Source organism: Dipodomys merriami, unplaced genomic scaffold (genome assembly GCF_024711535.1).
Source record: "Dipodomys merriami isolate MVZ:Mamm:240054 unplaced genomic scaffold, mDipMer1.0.p SCAF_7, whole genome shotgun sequence".
Classification (NCBI taxonomy): Eukaryota; Metazoa; Chordata; class Mammalia; order Rodentia; family Heteromyidae; genus Dipodomys; species Dipodomys merriami.
Window position 1 is genome coordinate 8,811,845 of NW_027206290.1, and position 14,463 is coordinate 8,826,307.

The 14,463-nt window shown below is 33.4% G+C and overlaps 1 protein-coding gene across 2 annotated transcripts in view; it reads right to left on the reverse strand.

The window, feature by feature from the left end:
- Adgrl4 (adhesion G protein-coupled receptor L4) overlaps window positions 1-14,463 on the reverse strand; it is a 110,756-nt gene that overhangs the window by 58,623 nt on the left and 37,670 nt on the right. For both annotated transcript variants that reach the window (XM_070007389.1, XM_070007388.1), the window contains exon 3: window positions 2,857-3,009. In XM_070007389.1, the coding sequence (XP_069863490.1) occupies window positions 2,857-3,009 (153 nt within the window). The remainder of the gene's footprint in view (window positions 1-2,856; window positions 3,010-14,463) is intronic.

Genomic DNA, 14,463 nt, shown 5'->3' on the forward strand with positions numbered 1-14,463 from the left:
AGGGATTTTATAATGGGTAACACATACTGCAGAGAAAGATAAAATATTTAATTAGGGCTGGGAAGGTGGCTCAGTGGTAGAGTGCTTTCCTCCTTGCATGCACGAGGCCCTGGTTCGATTCCTCAGTAACACATAAACAGAAAATGTTGGAAGTAGTGCTGTGGCTCAAGTGGTAGAGTGCTAGCCTTGAGCTGAAGAGCTGAAGGACAGCACCCAGGCCCAGAGTTCAAGCCCCAAGATTGACAAAAAAATTAATTATTAGAAATAATTTGCATAGAAAAAATTCAATTTGAGTAGTATTGAAGCCAGGGAAAAAACTGTATTCTCTGTAAGTGAGACCCTATTCTACTCAAGAGAGACACAGACACAAATGCAAGTAGTAAACATTGTTCTAAAGAAAGGACAGAATTCTTAGTTTCTATTCATTTGGCCTTAAGAAGTAAAATCTCTTTATTTATTGAATTACTGTTTTCTCATTAATAGCATGAACTATTTGTCAAGACCTTAGTCTCACTGGATCTCGACATCTGTGATTTTTAAGGAGAGAAAAAAATATATGTAATACTAAATCTCATCCAAAGCTTTTATGATGAAAGTTACCTTATCTGTGGAAAATAGTATTTGAATATGGATTAAAAGTAAAGGATTTTGCTTGGGTCATTTCTTCCCAAGTTAGAATCATCCTACATTTTCTATTTATTAAGATGTTAATGACTATAACTATGAGACACATTAAACTTAGAAAGCAACTAAATTTCAAATGAGAAGCAGTATACTGCATGGTGATATACTAATGTAAAAAGAAAATACATTTTGGTTCTCTGTTCAAATTCCCTAAGGTTTATCATAGTATGCAAGGAAAATTACTACAGAGCTAAAGAAAAAGAAGCAGTTGTACAGCTTCTCAGAAGAAGTTAATCCTTAAGGAAAACAAAAGTTGGTGAAAAATAACCCTTTTTTATAGAATGAGTTTTTCACTGAATAATCCATCAAAAAAAGAAAGTATGAAAGAAAGAAAAATGAAAAACTCCTAACAGGTAAAAACAGAAGGACTCAGTACTGGGTATTGAGTTTTGATATAGTTTTTGTATTTACTGATTACTTAAAATATCTGAAAAGGGAATTACCAAAAATTTAGGGGTCTCCTTCAGTATTTCAATAGAAAGAGTACTGGGAAAAGTCTTAAATAATGAACTGTTTACTCCCTTAAAATGATGTTAGTCAATCATCTGTGTGTGTGTATGTGTTTTTGTGTGTGTTTGTGGTGTATGTGTGGTGTGTGTATGTGTGTTTTCTTGGTTGTTTCCAATTCAGTATTTTTAAAGTAGAAATTCTTACATGAAAGAAATATAAAGACAGAAGTACAGATTCTTGTAAACTGAGGGAAATCAACTGTAAGCCTGATCAGATGGTGTCCTCTAGAGACAAGCTGCATTAGGAAATGAAGAGAATAGTTAGAATTGTATTGTATTGTTTTGTATTGGCTGCATGGATTGGATTGGTCTGGATTACGGTGATCAAGGTATCACAAACTAGATTCTTTCACTAGCAGCACTTCTCCTACAACTTACACAATGATAAATTAACTATTAAACCTTAATGGCCTTATATAACATTGTAAGGTTAGCAACAAAATATAGTCTTGAGGAGAACAAATAGAGCATTACTATATATTTTCTGGGGACAATTTCATGGATTCCTACATTTAAAATACATCACAATGGTACATTCCACAAAAATACTTAGATGTGGCTACTAAAGGTTATGGTTCAATATTTTCTTATGCGTTCTTACCCTTTAAGTCTTTTATATTCTTGCAAAGATGGATCTACTATATTGCATGAGACAGTGTGAATTTTAAATGGACCACTCACTTAAGTATCCTGTGGAAATAACAATGGCTTCCAATACATAAGATTGCTTCATTTTAAGTGTTTGAACCTAGAGTAATCCTTCATATTCTTGAGGATAAGATGAGGCAAATAACATATATCCTGTTTTTTGTTTTTTTGGGTCCAGTTGTGTGGCCTGAACTCTGGGCTTGGGCTCTGTCCCTCAGCTCTTCAGCTCAAGGCTAGCACTCTACCACTTGAGCCACAGCACCAGTTCCGTTTTTTTTTTCTGCTTATGTGGTGCTGAGGAATCGAACTCAGGGCCTCAGGCATGCAAGGCAAGCACTCTACCACTAAGCCATCTTCCCAGCCCCATATATCCTGTTTTTGCAACAGAATAAATATGAAGCATTTATTCTTTGATACAGACATTTCACTGATAATTTTTCTTTGAACACTCCAAAATTAGCATAAATTAATGTGCATATTAGCAGTTTTCTTCTTAGCTTACTGCTTAAATGTATCTGGGAAAATAATAAAGGCTTTGTGATCTAGATGAACTTGAATACTCCTCTTTTATCTGTATTATTCATTAAGTATGTAGAGTAGAAGCAGCATATTTTTCCTATGTTACACATAGAATCCTAATTTACAATCCCATATCTACCTTGGGTATGTGATTAAATTATTAGCTTATTTATAAGCAATTTAGATTATCAGTCATAAAAATTATATTTGTGGTAGTACACTGATTAATATTTTGAAACTATTATCATGATTTATCATTTATTATCAAAGTAAAAGTTTTGGTTTCCAACAAATTTGCTAATCATTTTCTTGTTTCCCTGAATAAATTATCCATAATATAACATTGGAGAAATAAAGAAGCAAGTGATATTTCTGGAAGTATTTAATCACTAGGGTACAATCAGAGAGCAGCAGAATTTCTTTCCACATTTATTATTTAGTCACTAGAAAAAAATAAACAATAAGAGAGAATTTTAAGCTCAAAAGTTGAACTTACCTATGCAGAGGGTCCCATCATTAGTGATAAACTTGTCTTGATTACTGCTGGATTTAAACCCAGAGGCACACATACAGTAATAACTTCCCTCTGTGTTAGTGCAGTTAGCATTTTCACCACAGGACTGGGTTAAATTTCCACACTCATTATCATCTGTGGACACATCAATTTAAAACATCATTTTGCATAATTTTCATGAATTTCTATTATGTTCTTATCAGTTTAGAATTTTGACTATTAACTAGTTTAAGATAATGTAGGTATTAAAATTTTTACCTTCTTTGCATGGTCTATGATGTGAAATCTATGCAGTTGCAAAGAAAAACAGGATAACAGGATATCTTAATAGGAAATGCCTATACATAGGTACTGAATTTATATTATAATATGTGTATGTTAAATTATGAGTTTATAATTTGCTTTACAACCATTCAAAGCATATCACAGGTAAAAATTACAAATTGAAATGCTCTTATTATATTATAGTTATTTTTATTATTGTTTCCTGGGGAAAGTTTGCATTACTGGGTCTATCTTTATATATGATTATGAATCTGGGGATTTCCTTCCTTAATTCCTTTTCCTTTTTTCCTTCCTTCTTCCTTCCTTCCTTTCTTTCTACCTTCCTTCCTTCTTTTTTTCCTTCCTTCTTTTCTTTCTGTCTTCCTTCTTTGTATATACACACAGGCACAAAAACACTGAGGAATTGTATCAATGCCCATACTATGGTATTCTTATAGTATATCAGAATAGGTATGTTAAATATCCTTTTTACAAATCAGACAACACTGCTTATTATCCATCAAATAAGTCAATTAGTTTGTAATTTACACTAAGTAAATATGTAGTCTAGAGAGAAAGAATACTTCTGGGAGGCATGAGACTTTGTGGTGGGTTGAATTGTGGCTCAAAAAGCTATGTTCAAATAATAATTTTGTGAAGTTTTTTGTTTTTCTTTTTTCTTTTGTCAGTCTTTTTTCTTTTGTCGGGCTTGAACTCTGAGCCTGGGTGCTGTCCCTCAGCTCTTCATCTCAAGGCTAGAACTGTACCACTTGAGCCAGTACCACTTCTGGCCTTTTCTGTGTATGTGGTGCTGAGGAATTGAACTCAGGGCCTCATGCATGTGAGGCAAGCACTCTACCACTGAGCCACCTTCTCAACTCTCCATGGAATTTTACAATGTGACTTTATTTGGAAAGAAGATCTTTGTAGATTCAATGCAGTTATCATTACATCATACCAAGTTACGTGTGTCCTGATCCACTGACGTGACTACATAAAATAATGGAAACTGAGAATAGAGGGAGAGGAAAAGTGTTATGAAGGGAAGTAGAGACTAAAATGATGCCTTTGCCACCATATGAATGCCAAGTAGAGCTCATAATGCCTACCAAGCTAGAGAGAGGCCAGGACAAATGCTCTCTGACTGAAACATGGCCCTTTCTAATCCCTTAATTCCAGATTTCCACCCTACAGAGCTGTGGGTGAGAAAACATGTCTTTATAAGCCACCAAATTATTGCTTGTTTGCTTTGGAAGCACTGGGAAATTACGAAGACTCACGCTGAACAATATAGGACAGATAATTTACTAGTAAGTCACAGAGAAAAAGAACTAAAAGAAAAAAGAGAAAGGTACATACATAGGATGGTTGAGGCTTTTCTGATCATATAGAAAACCTAATTGGAAAGCGTCAAGAGAAACGATCATAAAATAACTTTTAAAATAAGTTAGGTTTGGAAAATGCCTTGAGTATTAGGAAGGTTTCTTTCTTTCTTTCTTTCTTTTTTTTTTTTTTTTTTTTGGTGTGGTATTAGACTTTTCTCCCTTGACATAGCTACCTTACTGTCATGTTGAGTTGAAATTCCTAACACCTGTGAAGAAATTCTAGTCCCTAGCCTCTGGCCTGGTTTATCCTTTGGTAAATAGAAAGGCTGAGCAATATGAAAAGAGCCCTGAAATTCTTCTCCCAAAAGGGCAACAACTTTCGACAAATAAGAAATAAAGGATGAGCTCTCAAAAGCTGTACAATATAGGCAATATAGGTAGATAGGTGGAAAGTTTGACATCGCAAGATGTCAAAATCTAGAAGGTTGCATTGCATGGAATACACTTTAAAGTATCTGCATTATTACAAAACAGTATTTAAAACATTGTGCTCAAATAACATTTGACATTGCATTTGTATTTCCTCCATTTCATTTCACAGAATTTTGGAGAAACAGAGGACAGTTTCTAAAAATAACAATAAAGGAAGATAAATTGTGAATCGTCTTATTATAAATTGCTGGAAACATTGTAACAATAAGATGTACAAGGTAGTATGTTGAAAATGAACTTTACAACTTTGGGGGAGGTGGGAGAGGGGAGCAAGGAGTTGGGGAGGTGGGGAGGAAGAGGATGGTAGGGGAAAAATAAAGGAGGGTGTAACAATGCTCGATAGGAAATGAACTCATTTACCTTTATGATGGAACTGTAACCCCTCTGTACAGTATCTTTACAATATCAAATATATATTAGGAAAAATTGCTGAAGAATTAATATTTGATTATCTACTACAAACCTACTAAATTTATATCATTGAATAGATAATATTACATACTATCTATTCCATATAAATAATTATGCAATACTATATGGCTCTATAAACATACATACTCAGAAAGCAAGAGTATAGATGCCGATGAATGCATATAATAAGAATTAAATGAGTTTATTAAAATTAATGAAGAGTGCTCATAAATTGAACATAAGCCCCTAAATCAGGTAAAAGAAAATATTTCACCCACATTGGGTTTGATTTAATCATTTAGTTACTCAAATATTTATAGAGTTTCTCAGTTCCCAAATGTGAACATCTACACTGGGAAATAAGTAAAAATTCATCAAAAAGTCAAGATCTATGCCCTCTTGTCAGAGTTCACATTCTAAAGGCAACTTAACATGCAGCATATAATTGAGTTTTTATTAAAATAAAAGTTTTCATTTATATTTCTAAATTTGGCTCCCTCCACAGAATACTGGGAGAAGTTTCCATTAAACTTTAAAAGAAACTCTGTTCTCAGATCAGTATTGGTAATTCAGAAAACGATGAGACCTTTCTCCCTTGTGGAAGATTGCTATAAAACTGATTTGCAAAGATGGAAAGGACTCACTACATTTGTGGTATTGGTCAGAGTTCATGAAAATGAACCAGTAACATCACCTGTTTCAAAAAATAAGTTAATATAGCAATATGTTAAGTAACTCAAGTATAATTTTATTACTCTTGGGGAACATGTAAACAGGTAAAAAATCAAAACAAAACAAAAAACAGTTGACACTGGTTTTTCTGTTTTTGTGCATACTATGTGCATTTTGGCATCTGACCTTATCAAGAATTTGGAAATAAAACTATTTCCTATTATCCCAATATGCCAGATTAGGTATATTATATTATAGACACATTCCCTCATGGCCCTACTCAAATTTTGTTCAATAAAATACCACTTATCTAAAAGTAACCTCTCCTCTTCCCTAAAGATAAGGAAGTTAGGTACAAAATTATTTTGTGAAGTAATATATAAATATGAACTACTTAAATAGCTTTAAACTTTCCAATAGACACCTTCATAATAACCAATCTTCAAGGAGAAATTTCCTTTAGAAGAGCATATTATAGAGAAATAAAAATATTTGTTATGTCCTTTTGAATATTCAAGTCAAATTTATAGCTCATACTTTCCACTCATCTCAACTTTGCACTTAATTTTTCCTTGGGGTTTATGAAATATATATGTAAATGATGATGCTCCTTGAAAAATACCATATACTATAAATTGGAGATAAATTGAAAAATGTTATAAAAATGTTTTTGTTTTGTTTGATAGATAATGATATTTTAATAAATAGAGTCCACTATTTCTTTTTTTGGTTAAGTATAAAATGTGTTTTATTTGGGAAGTAATTATTATGTTTTTATTGTCAAGGTAATGTACACAGGGGTTACAGTTACATAAGTAAGGTAATAAGTACATTTCCTTTTGAACTTGTTACCCCCTCCCTCATTTTTCTCCTACTTTCCCTCAATCCCAATCCCCCTCCCCAAGTTGTACAACATATCGTTTTGTGAGTATTGCTCTTGCATTGGTTCCCTCCTTGTCCTTTGTCTCACCATTCTGTTTTTCCCCTTCCCTTCCCTAATTCAGATAAAGTATATACAATACTTAGGAACCAAAATCAAATACAATGACAACAGGGGATAAACCATAGGGGGAAGAACACACAAAAGAAACAAGAAACCCATAGTACATTAAAAACAACAAGAAGCAGGGCGCTGGTGGCTCACGCCTGTAATTCTATCTACTCAGGAAGCTGAGATCTGAGCATGGCAGTTCGAAGCCAGCCCGGGCAGAAAAGTTTGTGAGACAATTATCTCCAATTAAACACCAGAAAACCTGAAGTGGCATTATGGCTTAAATGGTAGAGCATTCATCTTGAGGTGAAGAGCTGAGGGACAATGCACAGGCCCAGAGTTCAAGTCCCATGACTGACAAACAACAAACAAAAGCTGTTAATATGTAGAAATATTTGGCATTCTCCCAAATTTCTTGCTTCTTCTTTAGCGTGCTGAAGTGAGCATGACAGGAACACAGACATGCATTTGGTCCCGGTTTTGTGGGATCTATGGTTATTGGTAAAGGTACACAATAGCCCACATGATTAGAAAATAGGACATCTACTACATAAAGGTGGTCTCTAGTAATAGAGTGGCAACTCATACAAAGGAATTGGTCCTTTGTTTGGTTTTAGGATAAGAAGGTGAAGATTATTTGCAGAGAAGGCTTCAAAGAGAACGTAAAGTTTGGGCTCAGTGCAAACAGGAATTGAGGCATAGAAAATGGGCCCCAATAACATTTTTAGGCAAGGGAAAGAATATACACAAATGGAAGCAGATCTCTCCAAAAAATAATTATATTATTTAAGCACTAGGATGAAGGTAGAGACTGTAGGGCAAGAGGCTGTATATGTAGCCATGGTCAAATCAGTGAACCGATGCCAAGAATTTGGAACTATAGTTAATAGGTCAAGGGTAACTATCAATACATTTTATCTAGCAGAAAAATAGGATTAGATTTGCATTTCAAAACTTCTTTTGAATCCTAAATAAGATTTGGGTTGATGTGATAGAACATTACCAGACTTGAAGTAGCCAAAGCAGAATCAAGAATAAATAAATAGGCTATACTTCATATATATTTATTTAGATTTAGCAAACTGGGTAAGAGAAATACAGCAAGCTGGGTAAGAGAAAATATCCTAAAAATTGAAACACGTGCCATCTGGCTGATGGCTAAATGCTGATGATAGATATATGTCTATTTAAAATTTCCATTATAAAATGGCAAGATTTAGTGGAAAATTAACCCAGTTACCAGGAGTGAAGAAGTCAACAAGGAGTTTTATATGGGTTGACAGTGAGTTCATTTTTGCAAAAGAATAAGGCACCTCAATTGATGTGGGAAGAGCTATTGCTTGATGTATTGTGACTCCCCCTCCTTCCCTTTCAGAGGATATCAGATTCCAGGACAATGTACTCCTTGGGCTCCTGTGCAATTGGGCAAGCCAGCTCCTTCCCTGTACCTTTGTGTTTGCATGGACCAACACTCAGGCTCCTTCTAATTCTTGTTTCAATACCAGTTTAAATAAATGGAGCTCTACCTATTACTGTATCTTGTTTTGCCTTTCTGTTTTGTGGTTGTTATTGTTCATACAGTGTTTTTTGCTGGTTTACTTTTTTTCTCACTAAATAATGATAAAGTTCATAGAAATAAAGCTACGATATGAGAGCAGAGAGAAAGGAAAAAAAAGACGACCTTTCAAATATATTTTTGCTTTCAACATTAACCGGGAGAATAGTTTCACATACTTTAGTCCAACACAAGGGAGGGTTTAAAATCATAAACAAATGCATAGATGTGAAATTTCCTCTTCTCAATTATCTTGCATTTATATCAATAATTGGATCAGTAAATTTACACCCAACAATCTGAAAGAAGAGGGAACAAATTTTCAAGTGCTTTGCTATATAGCACATTTTACTTAGGTAATCATTTCAATAACAAAATAATTGAGAGTGTCTCTAATTTTTCTTATGCCTAATCGTCATCTGAGAGGGGTAGATACATAATGTCTTGGACCAGTGCTTATATGTAGACTTCCTTCCTGGTTCTAAAGAAAAAGTTATATTTTTTAACATTGCTGAATGAGGTATACTTTGTCCATTGTATTTAAGAGATAAATAATATTCATCTAATTATCCAATTTGAAGAGAAATATTGGGTATCCTAATGTTTGGCAACAAACCAGTAAGATTGATTGCATTACTTTCTGGGCACAACAAAGCACAATTTATTAGTTTTGTAAGACATTTTGAGTATTCAAAAATCTGATCATGATTTTAATTTGTATTCGCATTTCCGAATCTATTGAATGAAGATAAGGGAAAATAATTTACAAGGTGAAAATATTCTATTCTCTTTCTCTCACTGCTATATTATTGGCTAGGCTAAAATTGATGATAAAAACTTGAAAGCTACCGAAGTTGAACGGCAACATCATCCTGGTACATATTTCCCCTCCAGACATGATTGCCAGTGTTGCTCTGTAAATTTGAACGCTAAAATGACTATAACCATTATGCGAGTCCCTGTGAAACAGGCCCTCTGTGTCAAAGGTGGAGCAACACAGAAAGCTTTTTTTTTTTTTTTTTTTCATGCTCAATTCAGACTGCTGGGCTCATTTGTTTGTAGTAGCATTGGAAACTTTCTTCTGTTATCCAGTACTCTAATGAGCTTAGAAAAGTCATCATGATCTTATATTTGTACTTTCTATGGTTTGTATCTCTGGTGAATACCAAGGCAAATATAAAGGTATGGAAGTTAATGGGAAAGAAAGGTCAGCAGAAGGGACAGAAAAATAAGAGAACTACAATGAAGTTGGAATGTGTCAAGTACTAGAGTTATTGTTCCCAAACAAGAACTAATGTCATTACTATCCTCTATAAAAGACAAAGAATGGACAGAAAGAAGACAGAATTCTATCTTTCTTTTTTATGTGGAATATTTTGTTCATGAATTTTTAAGTGCAAGAGAAAATGCAAGTATGATGCACTTATAAACACATTCTCCACCTGTATGTAGTCACACGTGTAGAATTGATGAACAAGGAAGATGAAAGCATAAATCCAATTCTAAAGATAAAAGTGCATTCCACCTTTATATTGTAGATTATAATGTGCACATCGTAAATCATGTTTCCTTGACCATAGATGTAACCAGTCCTGAGATTCAGTAAACAATAAGTTAGACCAACCAAGGGAAAGCTACTACAGTTTTCAAGGTAAAGGAAATGCCCTCTACACAAGAAAAAAAGTGTTTATAATAGAGATTTACTGTTATTTTTAAGCTTTTTAAAAAGCGAAAATGTAATTTTTAAGCTATTTGAAAAATCAAGTATTATTTCAAGATTTTTTTGAAAGGAAAAATATGACTTTGATGATGGATCAGGTTTTGAAAAGGATTTCTGACTAGGACAAAGCAAACAATACATGCACAGAATGATTGCTGCTGCTGTTTTTGCAAATACTTGTTTTCTGAGGGAAATGTAGCACTCGAGAAAATGTTTCCATTGTATACTGATTTATTATTTCTGATCTTCTCTTTGTTAATATTATTAATACATACAGATTATAAAAATAAGCAAACTGGATACAAGTGGAGGAGGCAAATAAAAGGGAAAAAGTCTTATTTTCTTATATACTAGAAACAACTTCTCTTACTCATTGAATGCAGATACTAGGACAAAATCCTAATACATTTATTTCAAGCTATCAACGATTCTGAAAATTTTCTTGTTCCTTTGGACCTATCAAAAGTAATACTTAAGATGAATAGTGCTCTTAGAGTCTCTCTGTATTTCAATGGCAGTTATAATGTTGCATTTGAAAAACTAGCTTTATTGACTTTTTTCTAATCATTGAAGTGATACATATATAATAAGGAAAATCAAAACATTGATAGAGGTGTCTGATAAAATTTCAATTGCAGAAATATTGCTAGTTCGCATGGGAAAAAGAGAGTAGTTATCAGAATCTCATTAGCAGGATCCAAAGACAGTGGAATAACTTGTGGTGTAAGTTTCTGAGATAAAATGTCTATGTCCCACTCATTCTTTCATCAACTCAAGTAAATTTGTAGAAATACACAGACTCCAAGTCAATCAGTCATGAGCAATATTAGAGAACTGTTCAAGATAGAATTCTACCTAAGTAACAATGACTTCATAAGCCAGATATCTTTAGAGAAAATTAGAAAAAGTTTGAACTATGAGCACTGAGACCTGCATATATGAATTAGAGTGGACGATGACTTTGCAATTATAAACATGCTGTGTAGTCATCTTTGCTTGTAAGAGAGGATTGCTTCAAAATCACCTGTAGCTGCCTCAAACTGGAAAGTACTGTATATATATACTCTGGTTTGTTCTATGCATATATATATATATCTAAGATAAAGGTATGCTATATCTATGATATAGTGACATGATAGGAGCAGTTACTAAGCATCAAATAAGACTATTGCAATAATGTAGTTGTAGAGTTATCTGAAGGCCTCAACATATTTCATTATACCTTACGAATCTTCATCATAAAAAATACTGGATATGAACATTGAATTTTTCATGAGTACCTACATCTTTCTGGATCCTCTTTGGCATAGCCCAGTTTCCAAAATCTTATGTCATCAAATGTATGTGTTTTAGACCGACATTGACACTGTAGAAAATTAGATTTGGATCTTGAATTCCTAATCAAAACCCCCAAACATAATTTTAAGGCGTTAGAGAAACCCCACTGCTTTATGGGGCTTATTACCAACATATGGGCATCTTTTCAATTCTTAGAAGAGTTATTCATTTAAAACACTGTTGTTGTTCAATGGTAACAACAGTGTGAGTAATTTATAGCTAATTAAAGTGGAAATTATTCTGAGTGTAATCAGGTATCAGACGATCAGCCCTAAAATAATTACCTAGAAGATCAGTTAGAAATTGCATTCCTCCAAAAGTCTTTAGCCTTTTACAATTAGTTGGGGATGGTAAGTTTTGTAAAGATGATTTAACTAATAGTACAGACCCTTGAAAAAAGGCATGATGCCTTATTTTCTGAACCACTGACCTGACAGAACATGGGATTATAGAATACATTATGTAACATCAAATAAGAACATTTATGTGCAAAGGAGACTGATCAAAAACTTGGTTCTGCTTGAAAATGAATGTTCAAGATCTGAGTGATTCTGATATTACATAAAATGTAGATCTCTTTATTTCTGTGTTGCTTTTCTAGCTCAGAATATACAGTTACTACACAGTATATCCAGTATCAGTCTTTTATGACAAGCCACTGAAGTCTCAAAGGTATTTCATTTTTATTTCCTCCACTGTTTTTGATCAAAGCAGATCTTATGCCTACACCATAACCTTATAGTTAAGAACTTTACATCCCCATACATGATGCAAAAGAAAGGTAAAGAGCCAGGAAATTGCAGGCAGTTTTTATTAGGCTGTGTTCCTAGTGTCTACTTAAAAATGTTTTTATATTTATTTTTTCCCCTATTAGCAATGCCATTCTAAAACATAATACAATTCTTCCATATAAATTCTTTCATTCGACAATACTTCATCCATCAAAGTAAAATAGTTTTTTGTAGTAGACTCATTGCAAATTGGCAATACCACGATGACATATGCACGTTCTCATCCCTCTTATCTTCATACTGAGCAAAGATGACAGTCGATTTATTAGTTGAGATACTGCTAAGCTCACAAAATAAAGGAGTGTTTTCTGTTCCTATAATGTTTCCTGTCATGGAAACTAAGTTGGTTCTTTCAAATTCCTTTTTAAAGATGGATTGTGATGGAGTTAGTTATGCTGTGCATAGTTGTTGTCCCAATGGACACTTCTTGGCTCTGATTAATGACCTGCTGCAGATATTTTGGAGGAAGGAGACATATCATCAGAATGCAGCTCTGATGATTCATATAATAAAAACTATTCAGACTTTAAATTAGGAAAATTAACCCCAGTCCTAGATTTATTTACAGTTGATTATTCCTTATTTTAAGCAACTCACTTAATTCTATCATGTGTCTGCTTTTCCTCACAAATAAAATTCTTATATTAACACTGAAACTTTACTTTGTGCAGAATTATTTCCAGCAATAAATGAGATAGTCCCTGTAAATGGACTTGAATAAGCAAAACTGATTCCTTTGAGTTTCTAGCATTAAAAATACAAAATTGCTTAATTCATAATGTAGAAATACATTCCTCATTTATGATTATCTGGTCCAGATTTCCTGTAAGATGCATATATACATTTTGGGACATTCTTTTTTAATTTAAAAGATAAGATTATATATGACTTAAAATGTTTGAGGAACAACCACCTTTAGATGACTAAAATAAAACTACAGTCTGTACAATGATTTTGTATGAGGATAAAATTTAGGTGAAAAATTAGCCCATCATTTCATTTTTATACAATTTTATTGTAAAAATACTGTACAGAGGAGTTACAGTTACATGAGCAAGGTAATGAGTACATTTCCTATCAAGCATTGTTGCCTCCTCCTTTGGTTTTCCCCTACCATCCCTTCCCTCCCACCTCCACAACAACACTCCCCCCCCCACCTAAATTGTAAAGTTCATTTTTCAACATAGTGTCTTGTGCATCTCATTGTTACAACGGGCCAACCTGTATCCCTATTTAAGCATTTTGTTTTTTCCCTTCCCCTTCCCAAGTTAGAGAAGTGTATATACTAGATGCAGGGCACCGACATCAAATACAGTGAAAACAGGGGTTATACAATGGGGGAGGAACATACAAAAACAAAAACAAAAAAATATGCGAGGAAAACAAGTATTTGGAGCACTATGTTTTGATAGTGGGAATTATTGGGGATTGTTTGCCAAGTAATCAAATTTAGTTTGAGAAAAACATGGTGGAAAATATTTATTTCACAAGTCACTGATTTTGCAGCAAACAATAAAATTATTTAGCAGAAACAGAACTTAACCAGAAACTTCTTTTAAATAACTTATTTTAAAGGTTTCCAACTATTGGAAAAAATGAGAGATTCTTACTTTTAGTAAGAAATTATTTATATGCATGAGTTAGATATTAGGTTAAATTAGCTATCACTTAAAGATTATGAAAAATAAATCTTTGAAATAATACTGTCCTCATTTTATAGATGGCAATCCTACAAGCACAGAGTTGTTAAACAGTTCATACAAGGACATGATATTAGCGTGTCAGAGCTGACTTCCAAATCTAGACATTGTGCTCACACTAAAAAATATTAGTGAAGATTTACATAATCTCAAATCATCATGGCATCAAAAGAATTATTTTAAGGTTTATGTTTTTATTTAAATTTTAATTTTAATGTCAAGGTGTTGTACATAGGGATTACAGCTAAGTAAGGAAGTGAGTACATTTCTTGTTGACCTTGATCCCCCCTCCCTCATTTTTCAGATCATTAAACAAAATCAAATCAAGCA